Genomic DNA, 21,261 nt, shown 5'->3' on the forward strand with positions numbered 1-21,261 from the left:
GGCGTGGCCGGAGGGTAGCTCCAGGGGCGGGAGGGGAGGGGAGAAGCTGCGCTGACCAACCCCTATCGCTAGGCTCTTCGGCCCAGCCTATTGTATTTCATCTGCTCTTTGACGTCAACCCTAAAGCCCAGTAATTGGCGCCGGTGGGCGGAGCCCGCAGGGCCAGGAGAGCAGCGCGCGTGCGCACGCTGCGAGCAGCGCGCCGGAAGGACACCGTCCTCCCCGGCACGCATGGAGGAAGCACTAGGGTCTCCCAGGGCGGAGGGAGCGGCGCCGGAGGTCGCCATGGCTACCGCGCCTGTGGCGGCGGAGCCTGCGGTGCCGTCGCTTGTGGATCGGTACTTCACTCGCTGGTACAAAGCGGGTAAGTGGGGAATGATGTCCGTCTCTCCTCGGCCACATTGGCCTGATGCTATAGGGCTTATGGTGACACATCATAAGCCACGTGCGCTGTCCTCGGCGCTTCCTCCCCCAGTGCAAGGAAAAAGGACCGCTCTGTTGCCCCCTAAGCCAAGGGAATGGGCATTTTAAAAGGCATGGAGGACTGAAATGCAGCAGGGCGAATTTGGGGGCTGGCGAGTGCTGTGCGAGATCCAGGGTGGGCTGTTGCGGGAGGGCCGAGGTCGGCGGGGGCTGGATGCCACTGTCCTCGAGTGCCTGGAGGGACTTGAGGGGCACAGTCCTAGAGGAATGGCAATCTACAAAACGATCTAAATGATCAGGTTGAAGCTAAGAGGCTGTAGGGATGGAGAGAAGAATGTGGGTTAGAAGCATTAGGAAAGCAGAAGCTAACAGTTTAAAGAGAAGCCGCCGGAGTTAAAAACATTTGCCACTTACCAAGTAGGCATTCTGTTGTACTGTTTGTGTACCCGGTAAATATGTGGTTGGGAGCATCGTTGGGGACCCTCCTAACTCCTACTTGCTCTCTTTCATACCCTCCTAACTCCTGCTTACTCTCTTTCAGGGATAATAGGTGCACTCATTTTTTAAAAATATTGCAGTTTGTTTTATTAGCCAATTTTAGGGTGACCCTCCCAGTTTACCCAGGACTGAGGGGTCTCCACAGAATCCGAGACATTCAGTGCTAACACCAGGACAGTCCTAGGCAAACTAGAAGGAGTTAGTCACTCTAAAATTGACCAAGAAAACATACACTACCGTATTACGTAAAGAATGCATTGCTGATCGCATTGTTCTAATAGAAGTAGTGTTCTCATTTTAAAGGGAGGGTAAAATAAGATGGAACAAAGAGTTAATCACTTTAACGTTGAACAAATGATTCCAGGTCTGGGCCAGGTCTCTCTAAATACTTCATAGCAAGTCTTTTAGGTATATCTGTTTGAGTAATGTGATCGGTATGTGTACAATCTTCATAATTAACTGTCTCTGTGAGCCAGAGGCAGTAACTACACAGTCGTAGCAAATACTGACTCTACAACTAACAGACTCATTCATTCTTCTAGATGTCAAAGGAAAACCCTGTGAGGACCACTGTATACTACAGCACTCTAACCGGTAAGCAAATTGGGAATTTGAAATTATCAAAAACAATTTTTTTTTCTGGTATTACAGGCTGGTATGGTCCTGTGTTGAACCGACGTTCAATAAATGATTACCTTCCACTGTGTTGAAATAGTATTATTTATTATAGGAGTTCGGTTGACAAGAATGAGCCTCTTACTGTCTACTCACTCTAAACAAACTTGATTACCCATATACCCAACTGAACCACCACATTCTCAGTGACCTACTGCCTGAAGTCACCAGCCTGTGCCTAAGCACTGAATGGCCAGAGCACATGGACAGTGCTAGGGTAAAAGGCCTAGGCGGTATCCTGTACATACAAGCATGCTTTACTTCTCTCTCTTCCACCTCAGTAATACCTAAAGACCCCGGGTACTGTTTCCTTCTCTGGGAAGGAAATTCAACCCCATTTTCGTCTATTTTATTATTGCATTCCCTTTTACAGGTAAGCTCCGATAATAACCAGGGGAAAATGGGGAGAAATGATATCTCAACTAAACAAATGTCAGTTCAGATACTCTTGTGCCAGTAGGAATACTGTGTTGTATCAGGAAGAATTATACAAAGCAATAATACAGGACCAATTTTTGCTCCTTGTAGAATATGTGTCATTACGTTGGCAGGATCGCATCCAGTTCTTCAAAGTGGAAAAACAATTAAAAGCATTTCCTATCAAATCAGTACCAACTGTAGCAGACTTCAGAACAAGGTCTCTGGGAAATTTAAGCGGGTATGTTCCTATAATTCTCTACTTAAATCCTCCATATCATAATGATAGAGCCAGTCAGTTTTAGAATCCAGTGACATATGCTCAGCATACTCCCCTGGCAGTTTGACATGCTGATCTTAAGACTATTTTAACCCCACAGAAATTCTCAGATGAAAAAAAGAAGGTATGTCAGGAGAGGTAGGGTCTGTCGTTTTAAGTTGTGTACCACCATCTTGTTATCCTGAGGATGAGGAAGGTGGGTCTGTGAAAGGACAACTTGAATGCCAATATAATGAGATATTTTGTCCCTTCAAGTTTTATTAAGCCCGTATTTTGAGTTCTATAAAATTTAGGTGACCAACTCTTTACCATATATTTTCACATGTAAATTAAAAAGAAAAATAAATTTCCTGAAAAACTGTTCATCTGAAAAATATACAGTACACACTCCTTAGCATTTTCCATTCCTTAATGGTTGCCAATTTAACACACATCTAAACACACCCTCCACCTTCACACAGTGCTCAGCTGTACAAAATGTTATCTCTCCACCGTTAGGCAGGATGGACACATTTTATTAAAAGATCCACTTCTGGTGGATCCATCGTAGTGGATGATTTAGGGCCTTCATTTACTGAGTTCATACTAAGCATTTCTGCTAATGACCCTCACTGTTCTAGGAGATACTTGTTTATACTCCCTTTTGTAGGCCTGAAATCTTCTAATAAGGTGCCTTATGGTTATTGATTTTTCCTCATTCAGGAAGTACATGGACTTAGAAAAGCATGGACCATTTTTAAAAGATAAAGTTTACAAATTACAAGTAAAACAATTAGTGCTTGTGAAGTTCTTTGAAGTTCCTCATAAATCTTTGTCCAAAATAGTAATGAAGAAGAGAGAGGGACCTGCAAATGGAACCCACTACAGATAAGCTTTGATTGGATCTCAGCACTGTCCATCATTTATTCTACCAAAGCAGGTGATAAAAAGGAGCCCAAACATTTCTGCTCTTTTGACACAGTCCTAGTGATAGACAATCTCTCTGTGATGAATCCCCAACCTCTCCTCCCAAAGGGGGAACCACACAGACTAGTATTTTGAAGTGAAGTGCCTACATGCAGAGGAGTGAAGCCAATGTGGTAATATCTGAATGTTGTCTAATAATGTTTTGAGTGGTAGAGATCATAAGGAATAGCATCTTTGACCTCCAATGCCTATATTCACTATAGGATAATTCTTGGGGGAAAAAAAAGCAACACGAGATATGCTTGCATCAGTTTCCCATGAACCTCCTTGTAGTTATTTGTCAAAAACTCCCCAGATACCTCCACAGAGTATAGTACAATAACCATGAAACAATAACAATACCATAGCATTCAAACAGATATATGTCAAAATGTAGTATTTCCTTCTGGGTTATAGGATAATAAATAAATTATTCTTATTTTCTACTTAAAGCTTTTTTGTTTTCCAAAATTTCCTCAAAGTGCATTTCTTTTTAATTAGAAAAATAGCCCTTCTTCAAATCGTCTTAGTAATTCAGCCTAATGCAAAAGCTCCTTTATTAAATTCTAATGTGAAAATAAGGTAGGAATTTTAATGAAACAAACTTTGTACATACAATATTGATGTCATACTCTGTCATGTTGAATTTTCCATTATTATTGATGGATTTTTCTATAACTTTGAAATCTTTATACCTAACTATATGCAGCTTTCTCATTTAAAGTTGATAAAATATATCCTTAATCTTTAAACTACCTATTACCACATGTGTCTTAGTCTGCCTTTCTCCCTAGAGCCAAGGATGGTACCTGGCCCATAGCAGGCACTTATATAAATGTTTTTCTGTACTTAAGTCATTTTTATTTAAAACACTACTTCCAGGATTGTGTCCTATTATAATATTGAGAGCTGCCACTCAGAGGAAGGTGAAAATGTACATCAGTTAATTACTTCTTCCCTTTTATTATCAGGGGGCACAGTTTCTAACAGAACTTGCACCTCTGTGTAAGATTTACTGCTCAGATGGAGAAGAATACACCATATCAAGGTGAGTTACTTTTTACCCACAATTTAGGAGAAATAAACAAGGTAACCTTTTTCTTCAAAACAATTCTTTTTTAAATTAGCTGTGTTAGAGGACGGTTGATGGAAGTAAATGAAAACATTCTCCATAAGCCATCTATTCTTCAAGAGAAGGTAAAAGCGGGGAGCAGGGTTGGGGAGTATGAGCCCATCCACATACTTTTTACCTAATTTTTGTCATTTGGTAGTACTAAATATTCTATTTCCTTTCTAGCCATCCACTGAAGGCTACATTGCAGTTGTGTTGCCCAAATTTGAAGAAAGTAAAAGCATAACAGAAGGGTTACTGACACAAAAACAGTATGAAGAAGTCATAGTAAAACGCATTAATGCCACAACAGCTGCATCATGAGGGTTGAAATGGAATAAAAAGCAACATGGCATTCGATCAGTGCACTGAGAAGAACCAGCATATGTGAAGAAGCATACTTCCCAGCCAGCCATCTGCAGGGAGGCCTCGTTTTCTTTCTTTGTCTTGCATAACAAGCCTTGGTTCTCATTTTGTCTTCAGTCTCCCAGATCTGCCCTGCCATGTACTCACTCTGGTCATCTCTTGCTTTTCTAACAACTGGCAAGCAAGGGATGTTTTTCTGATGAAAAACAAAGTACTTTGAGGAAAATCTGAAAAAGACAAAAGTTTTAAGTAGCAAAGTAAAAATAATTTACCCATCATCCTGTAACCCATTAATAAATGCTCCATTTTAACATACTTCCATTTGAATGTTACGGCATGGTTACCGGTAATTGTTTTTGCCTCAGTCTTCCATCAGTTTGAAGTGAAAAGGAACAACTGACCTTTCTGACCCAGTCTGCTTCTGTGTGACCAAACGTGTAGTCCCACCCCTTATGCTCCAGCTCCTTTTCCCTTGAAATTGTAGGGGAGATGCAGAGTGTAGAGTGTGCATTCTCTAGTCCTTCATGCTGCTGGGCTGGCCTTCTTCTCGGAAACAAAGTAGAACCGCAACACTGGCTTCTTAAATAAGGGACACATGACAAGGCTTTGACAAATACTAAGGGCTTTCCTAACATGGAAATATTATAATACAGTGCATACATTGTAGTCACTCAGTCTGACACTCTAGTTATAGGGTAGCAAGCAAAGAAGTTACTGTAATTTCAAAGACCCAGAGGCCTTTGAATAGAACAAAAGCTTTCACATCATTTATACTAAACAGAAAAACAAAAAACTCCGAATTTATAGTTTGATTGTGTACTTATTTACAATGAATTTTAAATAAAAGGACTTTAAAAGTTGTTACTCTTTAAGGGCTGCAATACATGTACTTTTAAATAAAACATTTAATACAGAAGAAATCACTTGATGTGTAAATTCCTTGGTTCTCTATCCTCTTATGCTGTTGAAGTATAAGTTATTCCTTCCTCATCCCCAGTTGCACTTCAGAGAAGATTCTCATTTCAGGTATGTACAAGTATTTATTTGGTCAGTAACATTTAAAAATTATTTTTGACTCACAAAAAATACTTCTTCTCACTTGAATGCCAGCATGACTGTCCCTAAGTATGCCCACTAGCCACGATACGGGTAGTAAATCTACAAACCTCAGTTCACTGACGGCTGTGAACTGAAAATGGAAGCACAAACCGGTAGATCCTTAGTTTGAGTAGCATGCTGATTCCCGAAGGTGTCATAAAGACACTAAAGATAAAGAATTACAGATCTAATTTACATTAACATTACCTCACATCATTCACTATTTCTATTGTAATTTATATAACTACTGCTGGTTAGTAACTGACATGACCTATTACATTTCAAAATGAATTTCAAAGCATTGGGATACAAGCACTATCAAACGAGTCCAAAACAAAGTTTACTATACTTTATCATAAGGGCAGAACCTGTAAACCAGATCCTTCCATCAAAACCCCACCCAACAAAAACAAGAAAAGCTTTAAACCCTACAGTTAAAAAGACTAAAAGAAAGATGTTTATTTGTTTTAAAATGAACGTTTCAAAGGTACATGTATAAAATATGCTTATTCAGAATTTATTTTGAACAGCTGCTTAGTTCCATCATTCTGTCTTACATCTTCCATTCTATCGATAACTACAGAGAAGACAGTTGAAAAACTTTTCTTTTAAGCTGGTGAGATAGGCTTAGGATTCCAACTTATATTCAGCACAGATAGGCCAGCTCCGCTAGAACTGGAACAAAAAGCCGTCCCCTAGTGAGTTCCTCCAGAATTCCTTGGAGTGAGCGCCATGATGCTGCTTTTGGGAATGGGGGAGGTGCATGCATCTCAACAGAGGGCCTGGGCTATGTGAAATGCTTGTTACAAGAGAACAACCGTGTGCCACTGGTATAGTTGACCTGCGACGGAGGACAGCCAAGAGGCCCAGTCACACCTGATGGAGAGAGGGATTGAAGAGTCCACAGGCTTACGGAAAACTACTTTCAGCCAGACTACTGTGTTATTTTCTGCTGAAAGCTTAGTGTTCTAGATGATAAGCTTAAAGAACCAACAGGAAGCTAAAATATGCTAAGGTGAGCACGTATTCATAACGGCTTCTTTGGATTAAACTGTCATGGAGACAGTTGGGATTTTTGGCTTGACATTTTTCAAGAACATTATCAGTGGCAATGTCTCATTTTCACATCACACTGCAATTAGAATTCTAGCAACTACCATGACATTTATTAGTTGTCAAAAAGCTTTACACTCAGTTTCATGATCAGAAAATAAAGCAAGATTTCAGTATTGTTTTCTTTATAAAATTACTGACTTTCTGAAAATATAAAGGATCATTTGCTTTCTAAAAATGTCAGCTTTGCCACATGGTGTTCTGAAGATCTGACCTCAAAAGTTTCTCAAGTTTTACCATCCACGGAGTTTTTATCTGTCACTGCAACCCATCTGTTGTTTTCCATCTGAAGCTGGAAAGAGTTAAGACAATTAGTTTCTGCTTTACTCTCAAAATAAAAATTGCAAAATTAAATAATAATGATATTCTTTTGTGTTGCCCTTTAAACTAGATTTTAAAATGTTTGAGTGTTAGGAAAACTGTCTCACCTTTTTCAGCAGCTTAAAGCAAAGTGAGAGAAGCTGGACCAAAATAGCCATCATGGATCTTGTCTTTGTAATACACTTATCAATCTATAATGACAAAAAGCAAAGAAATCAAATTCTTTTACAAGGGGTACTTCAAAATTCAGTAGTTTTATAACAAAAACAAGCCTACTGTTCCCTGGCGTTCATTGTAACTGCAGATGATAAGTGATTCTTGCAGTCAAGGCATGAAAAATGGAAATAAGTTGCTCTTCTGTGGTTATTAACACTTTATTTGAAGAAAATGGAGCTGGAAGCTAATCTGATAAAGAGGGTGTCAAAGTTTCTCAAGTGCTTACGTGAATAACCCACCCTCACTTTTACCTTTAGAAACATTTGATTCTGCAAAGGTGCCTTAGTTATTGTCTGGAGCTGGTGGCATAGAGGAATTAGCTTGTTTATTTCCAGGAGTAGCATAAGCTTGTCATCATCTTTCAGCTGAAACGTAATTTAGGAAGTTATAACAAATCCAACAAAACTCAATCTTTTAAACCTTAAATACCTTTATACCATAATAATATACCCCCAAAGTGGGTATTCATGACATCACCACCAACACCAGGCAGTAGGCCTGTGTTACCTGTTTTGAGAAAGCTTGTACACTTGAAGCAAGCTTCAAGCCCTCTTCAGCAAAAACCTGGTGGAAAGGAAAAACATTACTGCTTTAGATGGGTGTCTTCTGGATACCTGGGAGGATATATACTCATGGGTAATTCTCACATAGAATTTTAAAACTGAAATGTAAAAATTAAAAGCCTATCATGGAACTCCTAAAATTTTTGTTGTGCCCAGGAAAATATAACAGTTTAACTGTATTCAAAAGAAGTTTTCCCAGACCTGGTGCAGAATCAATCCCTGGCACAGGACACCTCCAATTACTCGGAGATCACACAGACCTATGACACTTAGCCATACCAATTGTGTCGGGGCTTTGGGAGGGATCCGAATCTCACTTCATTATATCCCCAATTAGAAAAAGATGAAGCTTAGACCATGGGCTCAAAAGGTTAGAATTTTCTTGCTTTCGGCAAAGCAAGATAAAATTTGTCACCCGTAAACATTCCTTAACCAGCCACTTGAGAGGACTGATTCAGATTGGGTTTTGACTATTTACCATGCATTACACAATGTAGTAGGGAGAACAGGATGATGGGGAAAAACAGTGACGAATTATGTTGGACCCATAAGAGAAGAATATTCAGGATGGTTACTTTTAAGTGGTACGTAGAATATTTTAGAGTGAGAGGTACCAGGGGAGTAAGAGAATGAAGAGAACAGGGCAAATTTGAGAGTGATTTGTGAAGAAAAATAACATGTCTTGGTAATAAATTAGATAAAGAATAATAAAAAGAAGGACGCAATAATTTTAGAGTTAACTTTAACCCTCTATCCAACAGCCTTAACACCTTGCTGTCATTGGATAAACTGATTTCAAGGCCAAATAGTCCTTTGCCTCCTTCCCTATCCTTTAAAAGGGAAACCAATGAGTTTTACATTTAACTTCTAACCAAACGAATGACTCACTTATATATATGCTCCTTATCATTCAATGTTACTACTTTCCATTTCACACGTCTTCTCTTCCCTTCTAGCCTGAAAAGCCCTTTGGGGCAAGATCCATGTCTGTCTCCGAAAGTAGCATGGTTTCAAAACCACCTTAAAGCTGATGACTTCCAAACCTCTCTCTCCATTCCCGAACTATCCTGACACCAGTCTTGTATATATCATACTTGAGCAAAACAAAGGGCTTGATTTCTACCCTGTCAATCTGGTGGTGTCCCTCTGTGTTCTCCATCTCAGTACATGGCATTATCGTGTATCCTGTTGGCCAACCCAACAACTCTTTAAAGCAGAAGTCAGATCATGCCACTGCTCCTCAAAACTCTCAATGGGTTTTCCATCATACGTGAACAGCAAAGTCAACGTTCTTTCTATGGCTAAAGGGATGTCATATGTTACCACTTTCCTTCTGGTCATTCCATGCCATCTACATTTGCCTCTTTGTTGTTCTTCAGATGCCCTCAGTCTACCCCCCCCCAGACCTCAGGACCTGGACACTTGTTCTGTCTGCCTGAAATAGTCAACCCCAATATATCCATCCAGCTCACTCCTCACTTCATTAATATCTCTACTCAAATGATACCTCCTTAGAGACGTCTTTTCGGACCGCCCCTCTATCACCCCTCTCCTTAGCCTACATGATTTTATCTCTGAGTGCTCATACATGGGCATTATATACTTGTAATTACTATCTCCTCCCACTACAATGGAAGCTCCGTGGGGGGAAGGACTTTGTTTTGTTCATTTTTCTCCAAAGAGCTCTTATCCTCAGGATCTGACACATAGTACGAACTCAATAGATATCTGACGAACAGTTACGTGCACCATAGTTTGTAGACCATTCAGCAGACATCAGTTCAATTTATAAGCTCACACAGAAAGGAGGTGAGTCGTGGATCTTCTGCAGTGAAATAACCCCTATGGTGTGGTGTGACTTGGAATGGATATGGGCCGGACTAAAAAGAATGGATCCAGAATTTATTCCAAGTGTTTTTAGAGAAAAAGTTCAAAGCAAAAAGACTAACACGAAAATCAGAGAAAATAAGGAATCTTGCAATCCATTTGCTAATCTAAAGCCTCTAACTAAAGGAGAATTAGAGACGGCCTATGTGGAGTTCCCTTAAACACACAGGGGCACAAGGTAGGTGTTAGGATATCTGTCTCTCCCTGAATGCCCTAAATCATCAGGATTATGGAAGAAAAAAAAGGAAACTAACATGTACTGAGTACCCACTAACGGTCTCAAGCCTATGACAGATGTTTTTTATGTGTTACCTAAAACTTATTATGCATCTATTGACTATCAAAGCCCATTCTTTTTTATTCCTATTATGTTTGTGTGTTGTTTTCCAATAAGATAACTAAAATAGCTCTACAAAATGCTGCTGCAAGCCCTCCACTTTTCTACTACACTCTACAGTACATGTGTGTGCACAGGTAAGCACAAAAACACGATACAGTAAATCATTTAAAAACTAGTTATTACCCACTTTTATTCCTGAATTGAAGTAGTAGCATAAAGTGGAAATAAAACATACCTCTAGTTGATTAATTAAATCCTGGGAAGTTTTCAGTGGCCCCTCTCCCCTGAAATGAAATGAATTATTAAGGAGGTAAGAAAATAACTGCCTGGAAATTGATTTTATATTAAAGTTTTAGAGCATTTTATATATTAAAAGATCCCAAGTTTTGAAGACTATTGAATAGACTAATAATATTGTGCTTTTATTCTTAAAGCAAATTTAATATTTATTACTTCTTAGGGTACTTTTAGAAATTCTAAGTAGGCACTGCATGTTAATTTTATAATGTAAGGAAATTTAAAACTGGCAAGTTATGTTTAACTTTTGTTTTTCCTGTTTAACCTTTTTTCATTTTGCTTCATAAATTAAATATATGAGATCTGATAATATGTCTTAACCAAAAGGCCTTTGTTATATAACAAAAAGAGGGTGAGGCTGAAAATCAGGAAATTCTCATTTCTGATTCCAAATTCAACTCTGGCAGGAATTCAGTTGTCTTTGATGATGCATGTCATTTACGTTTCAATTCTGAATCTATAAAATAATCATAATAATATTTGTGTACCACTGTCATCACAAGATTAGGGAATATCAGATTGAAAACTACCTAGAAGAACTAAGATTTCTACAAATCAAAAGTAAATTACAACAACAAGCCACAGAATGCATTAAAAAGAGCAGCAGACTAGGCATGAATCAGAAGATCTGAAATCTAATAGCAACTACCAGTTCTGCCTATTAATGGCTGTGAGATGTGTGTAAATTATTCCTGTTCTCTGATAAATTGTTGTGAGGATCACATGAAATTCTGAAGCAGAAACCACTTTAAAAACTATACGGTACTGGTAAAGTTGAAATTTTTTATAACTATAGGGCACTAGAAAATCTAAAATATATAAACTTAAGAAATATGAATAATTATATGTTAATTATTAAGAAATGTATGTGAATTATTAAGACAACATTAAAAAATAGCCTGAGGAGATAGAAAACTTCCCAAGGAAAACTACAAAACTGGATACAGTCGAGGCCAACGGATGAGTCTCAGAAAGAAGCAACTAGATGAGGTTGATAAACCACAGTCATAAAGGAAGACAGAAAAAAATCGGGGGGAAAAAACGGGTATACTGACAATGTGGGCAGAAAACAAAGTCAGCTTGAGATTTTACCACAATTATATTACCAAGACTTGCCCAAATGGCACAAGGTGTTATCCATTACAGAAAATCCATTTTCTTTTCCTGAACTTCAGTGTCCCTGTCCAATAGCCATATTCTAGGAACAAGTCCCACTCCACAGAGCTTCAGTTTTTCCTGCCACTTATAATGCAGCCCCTCCTGCTTCCTAATCTCTGGGGGATGCACATCATCCCTTACCAAAATCCACTCTTCTGACTCTGAAACAAAAAATGTTGACCATATCATCCTGAAACATTCTGAAGCAAGAAACAAAAAATAAAAGGGGCAATTACAAACCTAAAAAAAACCACTGATGAATCTGTTGTTTGGGAAGATTTAATGTATCTGACTACTTTCATTAAGTAATATGTATTTCTCCAGTTTTTTTAAAGATCTGATTTTTCTCACCAGGGAATATTTAGCATGATTCCAGCCGAAAAGATCTTCGTTATTTCAGTTCAGCTGTGTACATTGTTTTTGTGAGTAAACAAAGGATTACGATTTTACTTTCGTTTGTAGACTTGACTCATCAGATTATTAAAAGCTACAAACTAAGGAAGGAGGTCAGGGTTAGTGCTGGGAAGACTCAATCCCAGGAGAACATTGCTAAACACAGCTAAGAACAAAGGAAGGAAACGACCAAGGGGAAAGGTCACCAACGGTGGAAAATATGGTAAGGTATTTACCAATGACTGCTAAACATAGATGAGATTACTCAACTATCATTTCTCCTTCACCCTCCAGAAGAATTATCCATCTTGAAAAGGGAGAAGGTTCATCAAGAGGGAATGACTGCTTCTTCCCCACTCCTTGTCTTCCTTCCCTGGGAAGGAAACTTCACTAGCACAAGATCGCTCCCTTCTCTCTGCTTTCTCACTTATGCTACTCCACAGAAGAGGTGGACATTTGTTCATCTTTACAGTCTTTCTGGTGACTTTGCGGAAATAAATTTGACATGGTAGCCCTCTTCTTTTTCTCGTGGAAGTAAAGCTGCCTTTGGGAGATACCTGCTCTTCCAGACATTTTAACAGACACATTCTGTCCCCATGGAGTAGAGTAGGTTTTCTTAATTCTAGAGATGATGTTTAAAATCCTACCTACCTGTGGGTATAAACTACATTATCTAATATTCACTTTATCAGTATAAATGTTACTGACCCCCATATGACTATTCTTTTGCTTACTTTTTCATTTTGTTCAGAAGATGGGTGGGGGAAAGGGTGCTATTTATTGAACCCCAAGGTCCATACAGTTGTAGAGATCCTAACTACTTTAATTGAGCTTAAGGCCAAATGGATTACACTCTAGAACACTGCAACAATTTAGGTGTGAACCATTGCTGCTAACATTTTCAAGATCAAAATGAGTAGGAGAGGGGTCATAATTGGACATGTCAAGTATTTTCCAGGTTTTCAAAACTGAAAAAAATTTCAGAGAATTATTGAAAAGTTTGAAGTCATTCCTTGAGAAACATTCTAGAGCAGATAACCGATAAGTATTTAGCAACATGGAATTACTGTACATAACATGACTATGTATCATATGTACAAATACATTACTGTACCATATGTACAGATTATTATAATGGAAGATTGTGGAATGTGATCAACATTGACTTCAACAAGGCATTTGATCAAGTCTTATGATGTGGACAAGACAATGAATGTAGGTCGGATAACAGTAAAATTAGGGAAATTCTCTGCTACATAACGAATCCTGATTCCTAGAGTTTGGCACTATATTGAGACAGGAGGCCTAATGGCTCTACTCTTTGATCTGTGCCTAATCAATCACTTGTATAAAGATTTAAAAGGCATGTTTTCCAAACTTACTAGTGCTGGCTGGGAGATACTGATGGAAAACAGCAGAATGCAAAATTATGAAAAAAATAGTATACAAACCTAGAAGAGGATCCCTTCTAAATCTAAATCCTAATTAAATGTCTTCTTATTGCATTCACTTAATTGTTGGAAGAACTACTCATAGGCGTTTTACCATGTATGTGAAACTGACTTTAACCTATCAATGATTTAACATGACACTTTCCTTTACACTAGATATTATTAAACTGACTTAAAAAAATCAAAATGTAACTACATTTACCTAGTAAATAAATACAGAGAATAGGCCACACCGGCCATTTTCCGTCCATATCGAACAATCTCATTCTCCTGATTCTCCCACTTGTCGATCTCACAATTGGCATCAGAGGTGAGTAAACCCAGCTTAAGTCCAAGCTTTGCTATCCTCGCTTTCTCCTATAAAATAAGCATTTTATAAAATAAGCACTTTAATCACAACAATTTTGTTATTACTTATGTTAAAAGAGGATTAGAAGTTAGACTATGCCAAAGAAAAGGGTCTTACCTCAGCGTCAGGTTTATCTGGCTTTAATGATTTCAGGTTTGCATTATTCTTCTGCAACAAGAAAAAGATTATATCTTATAAAAAGCAGGACAGTTCATTGTGAGGAAATACAACAGTCATAGAAAGCATACCAAAGCACCTGTAATAAAATTTTAATTTACACCTCTTCAGTTCACATGTAAACTATATTAAATTGTTTAAGTAACTAATAAAATAACTAACTGCATGTACTGTACTAGTACGTGAATTCAGCTTTGAACAGGTCATTAGAATTCTGGGGCCCGGGAAAGCACATCAGTATCCCATGAGGACGTAAAGACGTCGCAAGTTTTCTCAGAGTCCACTTATTACATCTCCAAACCTTCCTGGCCCTTCTGTTGAATTACATGTGAAATGATGTAATAAAATTAGCCACCGTAGGTAGTTATCCATATGTTCCTAATGTTATGACTCTGGAATTCAATTCCTTTAACCAATTTTGCCCTTTCAGGCTCAATTTCAGCCCCCTAGTTTCACCGACACACTGATTCCCAGTCCTCTACCCAGGTTGTACAGGAGACAATCCTTAGAATTTAGGGTTTAATATTTGAACCAACATGCTTGTTAGGCTTCTGTTTTTGAAACAGCAAATTTGTTCCTATGTAAGCTGTTTGGAACTCAAATTATACTTCCCCTAGGAAAGGAGAAAACATTGTACATTAATCATGTTACCAGACTGGCCCACAAATGCCTATTTACTAGAAGAATAGAAACCACTACCAACAGCAATGTTTCTTTGAAAAACATATTAAAAAGTTCCCTGGAGATGGCAGCCCAGGTTGGCCATTTCTCTCACGCTGTGATCTGACGGGAGTTCCCCTCGTTGGGGCAGGAGTTCCAGAACAGCTGGGGCTAGTGAAGGGAAAGGGGCCATAATATGCAGGGATCCATTTTTTTTTTTTTAAGGAAACATTTATTTAAACAACACACACACCCACACATTCACAAAGTGTACGTGTACACAAAGTATAAGTTACAATAAAACAAAACATTCACATGCCTGCTTAGCTGAAGAAAAGATCATGACCAATACCTGTGAGGTATTATGTGTCCCTCTCTGTTTTTTGTTTTCCTTATTGTTACCACGACTTGTTACTTGTTGCCAGCTCTTGTCACCCATTTTACTGTAGTACACAACCACCTCAACTTTTCTTTTTTTCCTATCCCATAGTTTATATTTGCTCATTTAACATAGACCTTTTGAAATTTTCTAATGCTGTTCACTATAGAGGAAATCAGAAAAGGTGAAGGACAGAAAATATAGGGAAACTATAAAGTTACACACACACACACACACACACACACACACACAAATACAAGCTGCCTCTTATGTTCATTAGAAAATAAATCGAGATTATCAGTGATCTCTTTGACTGGCTCCTCCTTGTAAAGTATCATCTGTATCTTCTTCCTTTGTCTAGCAGATCATAAAGCAATTGGTAAGGGATTTGACAAAGTTAAAAAATACCCTCCGGGTTTTTAGGCTTTATGTTATTTAGAAGTTTACATTCCATCTTGTTCTTTAAATTTGGTTGTTGTGTTTTCATTTTTATTTTTACTTGTAGAAATTATTATTTAAGTGTTTAATGAAGACAGAAAGGGAATTGCCTGAAAAGGTACAGAAACCATCTTATGTCAGAGGGGTAGTAAGTAGATGGGGGGAGGGGAGTTATCACTATGTGAGGGATATAAATGATAAATGTGTATTACATTGTTTTGTACACCTGAAACTAATAAAAGTATAAAAAAGAAAGAAAAAAAAAAGAAACCATCTTACTAATGTAACCAAGCTTGCCATCTAGTGGACACTATTTTGAAATGCAGTCAGATACATCAGTTTCAGTTATATGAAGATATACATTTCAAGTCTCTAAATATAAATAGGAGGGCACATTTTCATTGAGGTAGAAAACCTCATTAAGAAAGTTCTTAGCTTGTAGAAAATGATACCAACATGACCTTGTGAATTAAACCCAAGATATGAAGAACAAAAAGATGTCTGACTTCAGATTATGACTCCTTATGAATCATAAAATCTGCTACCTATTCCCTCAACTCCCAAAATCCAACACAAATAATCAGAATATGGGCTACATCTAGATTGCTGTTCAGAATAACAACTCTGAACAATTAGCATTGAATATCCTGTTTTTAGTAATGTCAGTTATTGGGGGGTTTAGCAATAGGCAGCAAGAGCATATTTGAATTCTGAACAAAGACATTCTGAAATGTACAAAACTCCTCTACTTACCATTGGCTTTGGAAGTGAAAGGTAGCCATACTTCTCTCCTATAAATAACATACATAACTTGAAACAAATTTTCTATATTCACATTTTAATTTTTAAAATACTATTACACAGGAATGTTAGTACATTAATTTTTATAAATTTGTCTATTAATTACATATGATTCAGAAATAAAATTGTAATTTGATTGGTAACATGAAGACTGTCAACAGTTGCATCTCTAAGGTACCTATGATGGCCAGTCTCTACTTCCTCATACAAAATGGCAGAAAGGCAATATCTCACTGACATTTACTTATACTTACAACCAGTTGCATTCATGGTGAATTCTTTAGCAGCAGCCTGCCTCTAATGAAACCAGATTCTTTTATCAGTACCAGTTATCGGTGCTTGCTTCCTTTTCTGCTCATACCAGACCAAATCACTTATAACTAACCTCATAATGTATTGTCCCAGTTGGAGAAAAAGACAACTCTAGTGTACAAGATAGGAAGATGAAATAAAGTAAATGACAGACTCTTGGCTGGGAATTAACACATGGCAGGAAGCACAACTGCTACCATGTTTCCCCGAAAATAAGACCTAACCAGAAAATAAGCCCTAGCATGATTTTTCAGGATGACATCCCCTGAACATAAGCCCTAATGCATCTTTTGGAGCAAAAATTAGTATAAGACTCCATCTTATTTTCGGGGAAACATGGTAAGGAAAGAAGGAAGTGTGTAATGCCAACTTCATCCCTGCCCTTTCGTCTTTCTGGCTTCTGGATCATATATAATCAGGTTACAATGGATGCTAGATGTTTTTAAAAGCTAGTTTGTTATATCTGGGATAAAAATTCAAGATAAGATTTGAACAGTAAATCCTTCTTGATTTCAAGGAAAGAGTGCTCAGCTGTAAGGTATTAGGTGGAACCACATAAAATCGCAGATACTCAACCACTTTGAAAAACAAAAATAGCAATTTCATACAGATCCACCTAATAAAGTAAATATAATGTAAAAACACTAAAGCATGCCTTTTCTTATAGAATGACTATTACATGAACAGAGCAAACCTGTTCATAACACATTTAAAATTTCATCTAGAACTGTGTTGAATACGGAATCCACTAGCCACATGTGACAACTGACCAACTGAAACATGGCCAGTCAGAACGGAGATGTGCTGTAAAGGTAAAATACATACTGAATTTTGAAGACTTAATAAAAAGAAAAAAACGTAAAAGATGTCAACAATTTCTAAAGATTGACTATAAACTGAAATGATAATATTTTGGATATGTTGGGTTAAATAAAAATACTATTAAAATAAGTGCCACCCTGTTTCTGTTTAAATTTTTCCTGTGCGTCCTACAAATTTTAAATTACATATTTCTATTGGACAGCGCTGATCGACAAGATGAACTGTCATTAAGTATCAGCCTTAATGGTTCTTGGAAAAAGCTTTATGATTCTAATCATTTCTCTGTAATGTCAAAATTGTAAGGGAATTTTATTCACGGTTTTCTGGTCTCAGACTTGTGAGGGAAAAACAAAATTTTAAAGAGGAAATGGTAATTCCCGTGCCTTGTCTCCTAACCCTGATGTGAAAAGGGCCTGATTTCACTGTGAGACGATTAATAGAAGACTGTCTTCGCGTCACTCAGAACCTCAAAATCCACCATCTGTCTTAATTCAAATTGTGAATCCTGTCCATAATACCCCTAAAAAGTGCCCTTAATAAGCTAGAGAAGAGGACATAATACTTAAGTATACTTAGCTTAGGTGAGCAAGCTATTAGCTACCCATGTGATCCTCTGGAGTGCCCATGACCCTGAAATGTTTGCATTTACTCTCCAAAAGGAAAAAAATGGCCGACTCTTTCAGTGTCTCGTTTCTCCAAGGTACAATGGAATTAAAGAAACCAGGAGGTAAGGAGACACAAATGCAATAAAAAGAGCCTTTGCATAATCTGGTTTGTTACCATTACCTTTCACCAATTCTTAATCACCTGGCCGTTCCAATCCCTAGAGCCCACTTCTAGGTACTTTGTTTTACTCCCTGTTCACATCCCTCAGTGACACTCAGAATATTTTACACGTTTGACAATAATTGCAAAATGGGTCATTTTTCAGATAGTTTTCCTCCAAATGCTATGCAGGCAAGGTTTCCCCTCTTTCCCCAATTCTAATATAAACCAAGTAAGTTGATAAAATGTCAAAAAAGATGAATCTGAATTATTTCATAATTTATTTTGTAGTTGTTTCTTCCGTACAAGTCTAATTATTGCTTTTGTTTCTAAGCAGAACAAGAACGTACTTACTCAATTATGTTTAGCTATTATATCAACTTAAAGAGGTAGTATAAACACATAATTTCTGTCTCTGATGAGAACATGTTATAAACATTAGAAGTAATTGGAAAAACAGGACTATTTGGGAAAAATATACTTGGTACAGATATTTGATTTATAGAATTATTTTCAAAGCACTAAATCCTTTGTTTACTACTCCCTAAATCAACACCACAGTTCTGCCATCCCTACTTCTGAGTTTACACCTCGAGATAAATTACTTTCCCAATTAAGTTCAAAAGACCCTCTTGTCTTATGAGGGTACCAAAATGATTTCTTATGAAAACCTAATTGAGAAGTACTGCTCTCATTTTCAATATCCAGAGCCTTTCTTATTCTCTACAGAATAAAACGAATGCCCCAAGGACATATAAGCCTCATTATTTCACTGAAGATATGCTACACTATTCCCTATTAGAAGTTCTCATAATTAGCTTCTTTTTTGGTTCTGGAGGGGCTCTATAAAGCATGGTCAATCAGAAAAAAATTCATGTCTCGAGACCCACTTAAAATGAATCCCTAACCACTGAAGGATAGGCAGATTATTAGCTAACCTCTGGAGTAGAACTGAGATATTCTAATCTAAACCCAGTTGTCAACCTCACACCCTCCCATACTTCTACATTCAATTAATCATCAAATCCTACCAACATTACGTGTAATATTCTTCTTATGTCAGTCCTCATATCTTCATGTCTACTGTCATCGTACCATCTATCTCTGGATGGATGACTCCCTCGTTCCAGACTCCTACGTCTCCCAAATAAGCTTGTATTTATCAACAGGCGTGTTCCTTTTCCTGTACCCCCCATTTCAGTGAACAGCAACTCATTCATCCCATCTGCCAAGTGATAAATTACGTGCAGAGCTCTGAAACAGGGTGACCACATACACTCTTAAAACCTGAAGCTTAGTCATAGTAACTCTAAGATGGTTCAAACAGAACAAAGGAAATTCAGCTTCCTTAAAGAAGGGATACAGTCTGCACGCTCTGAGAGAAGGCTTCTTTTTGACATTTGTTTGAAATAACCTCAAATTCTAAATGCTCATACCCACTCATTACTATGGGAAAGTGAAGGTTTTTTGTAAACCTGGTCCCTTCTAATATGAAGACCATGGCCTCCCTGGAGGGGAGGTTTGAACGAAAAGACAAAAAGGCCAGATGACAAGTATTGATTTCTGCGTTCTTTAAACAAACTCAGGAGGCCCTACTATAAAATCTGAGTGTCTCAGATAAGGAAGATGAGGAGCTAGCTCTCAGATTGACTTCAAGTATGAGAACACTGAAGCCTCTTTCTCATTGTTTAGCATGTTGTTTGCCACTTAATTGATTGGCTAAATGATACTTGCAAACATATCTGATAATTTGAAAGTCAAGATATGCAGAGAAGTAAGGTGGCTAGATTACAGCAAAGGCTTTTAAGTAATGGTTATAACATAAGTTATAAGCGTAGCACAGCGAAATCAGGACCTGAAAAATACACTCTGTCCTTCATATGGAAAGTAGTGGGTACAAGGTAACAGGCAGGTTTATCAAAACCATACAGTACAGGAAGAGCAACACTCTGACACTGGGCTCATTCCAATTCATAATGGCTAACCCAGAGTTGGACTCCTTTGTGGAAAAAGCTATTCTTGTGATCATCATGATAAAAGTCAGGATAAAGCAAGGCAGTACAAGAAATCAACCAACTCTATCTCAGTTAACCCCACATAAGGATGCCTTCTGAACAGTGAGGTTCTGTACCATGTAAACAATGGGTGTCCCATTAATTGAATATAGCAGAGTTTCCCTCCTAAAAAAGGATTTCTGTTTAGCCCTAAGGAGGTTAAAGTAACCCTGGTGGTTTGTTTTTTTTTTTTTTTTTTTTTTTTTGGTAACCCTGATTTATTTTTAGGGTAAGTTACACAAACCTAAAGAAGAGATCATTTACATAATATCCAGCTTGAAAGTAAAAGAAACTACAGGGAACATGTCATCCAAAAGCACGTATAGGATTTTCCTGTTTCAACTCTGGTCTATCCATAGTGGATGATGGTGGCAAGAAACACTAGGAGGCCACTTCATTTCCTAAACAAGTCATTACAGCTAAGTGATCATTCTTTAAAGATGAATTAATTGTATCACTCTACCTTTTAATATATGTGAAACTTGCCTCACATAAAAACCCATGTAACTGCAAGTACTTTATCAAAGCATCAAAATGATATGCCATTCAGACGAGCTATCACAGAAATCTTCAAATGTAGAAGCATGATAAACTTTTATTACACTTTATAAATTACATTATATCTACAAAGTCTACCATTCCCTGATGTTTAAGCATATCAGCAATTATCCTAAATGGATATTTTTTAAAAATATGAAACGCTTAAAGGTTCATATTCAGTATAAATAAATATGTAATTTGATGTTATTGTGACTTTAAATGCCATTTTAGTTTTAAAAACAGAAGCATGCTTGACACTAACAGAAGCCATTTGAAGAGAAAAAATATATAAAAGCACATAAACAATAGAACAGACAGTACAATGGAAAATAAACAAAATTCCAAGTTGATATTAAAATAAAAAGTAAAAACAATGCCTTCCTGTACGTTATATGGTGCTATTCTACATATT

General features: G+C 37.5%; 3 protein-coding genes across 5 annotated transcripts in view; 1 reads left to right on the top strand and 2 right to left on the bottom strand.

The window, feature by feature from the left end:
* Nucleotides 1–5,431, bottom strand: part of ELP1 (elongator acetyltransferase complex subunit 1) — a 61,207-nt gene extending 55,776 nt beyond the window's left edge. Inside the window, exon 1 of the mRNA XM_081067728.1 lies at nucleotides 4,751–5,431. Coding sequence (XP_080923854.1) covers nucleotides 4,751–4,854 — 104 coding nt within the window. The 5' untranslated portion in view covers nucleotides 4,855–5,431. The remainder of the gene's footprint in view (nucleotides 1–4,750) is intronic.
* Nucleotides 172–5,635, top strand: ABITRAM (actin binding transcription modulator). Of its 2 annotated transcripts, none has more exons than XM_081067736.1 (6): nucleotides 172–364; nucleotides 1,464–1,515; nucleotides 2,125–2,254; nucleotides 4,210–4,286; nucleotides 4,375–4,435; nucleotides 4,536–5,635. In XM_081067736.1, exons 1-6 carry the CDS (start codon nucleotides 232–234, stop codon nucleotides 4,671–4,673), a joined length of 591 nt encoding a protein of 196 aa, XP_080923862.1. In that variant the 5' UTR covers nucleotides 172–231; the 3' UTR covers nucleotides 4,674–5,635. The 2 variants fall into 2 exon arrangements, with proteins under 2 accessions (XP_080923862.1, XP_080923863.1); XM_081067737.1 differs by having other exon boundaries at nucleotides 213–364; nucleotides 4,366–4,435.
* A 103-nt stretch (nucleotides 5,636–5,738) lies between these two features.
* The window catches only part of CTNNAL1 (catenin alpha like 1), a 61,116-nt gene continuing 45,593 nt past the window's right edge, over nucleotides 5,739–21,261 (bottom strand). The window contains exons 12-20 of one of the 2 annotated variants that reach the window (XM_081067735.1): nucleotides 16,309–16,346; nucleotides 14,019–14,069; nucleotides 13,755–13,909; nucleotides 10,489–10,537; nucleotides 7,971–8,027; nucleotides 7,715–7,828; nucleotides 7,355–7,438; nucleotides 7,141–7,218; nucleotides 6,250–6,689 (exon numbers count right to left, since the gene is read on the bottom strand). In XM_081067735.1, the coding sequence (XP_080923861.1) occupies nucleotides 7,153–7,218; nucleotides 7,355–7,438; nucleotides 7,715–7,828; nucleotides 7,971–8,027; nucleotides 10,489–10,537; nucleotides 13,755–13,909; nucleotides 14,019–14,069; nucleotides 16,309–16,346 (614 nt within the window). In that variant the 3' untranslated portion in view covers nucleotides 6,250–6,689; nucleotides 7,141–7,152. Of the gene's footprint in view, nucleotides 7,219–7,354; nucleotides 7,439–7,714; nucleotides 7,829–7,970; nucleotides 8,028–10,488; nucleotides 10,538–13,754; nucleotides 13,910–14,018; nucleotides 14,070–16,308; nucleotides 16,347–21,261 lie in introns of both variants that reach the window. The other variant, XM_081067734.1, reaches the window with a different exon arrangement.

The sequence above is a fragment of the Rhinolophus hipposideros genome (assembly GCF_964194185.1).
Source record: "Rhinolophus hipposideros genome assembly, chromosome: 11".
In the NCBI taxonomy this organism is placed as follows: domain Eukaryota; kingdom Metazoa; phylum Chordata; class Mammalia; order Chiroptera; family Rhinolophidae; genus Rhinolophus; species Rhinolophus hipposideros.

Bases quoted from the DNA above. Each gene is read 5' to 3' on its own strand.
- ABITRAM (XM_081067737.1), top strand. From the start codon at position 232: ATGGAGGAAGCACTAGGGTCTCCCAGGGCGGAGGGAGCGGCGCCGGAG. The intron at 1,516-2,124 runs GTAAGCAAATTG...TGCTCCTTGTAG, and splicing joins ATACTACAGCACTCTAACCG to AATATGTGTCATTACGTTGG. The intron at 2,255-4,209 runs GTATGTTCCTAT...TTTTATTATCAG, and splicing joins TCTCTGGGAAATTTAAGCGG to GGGGCACAGTTTCTAACAGA.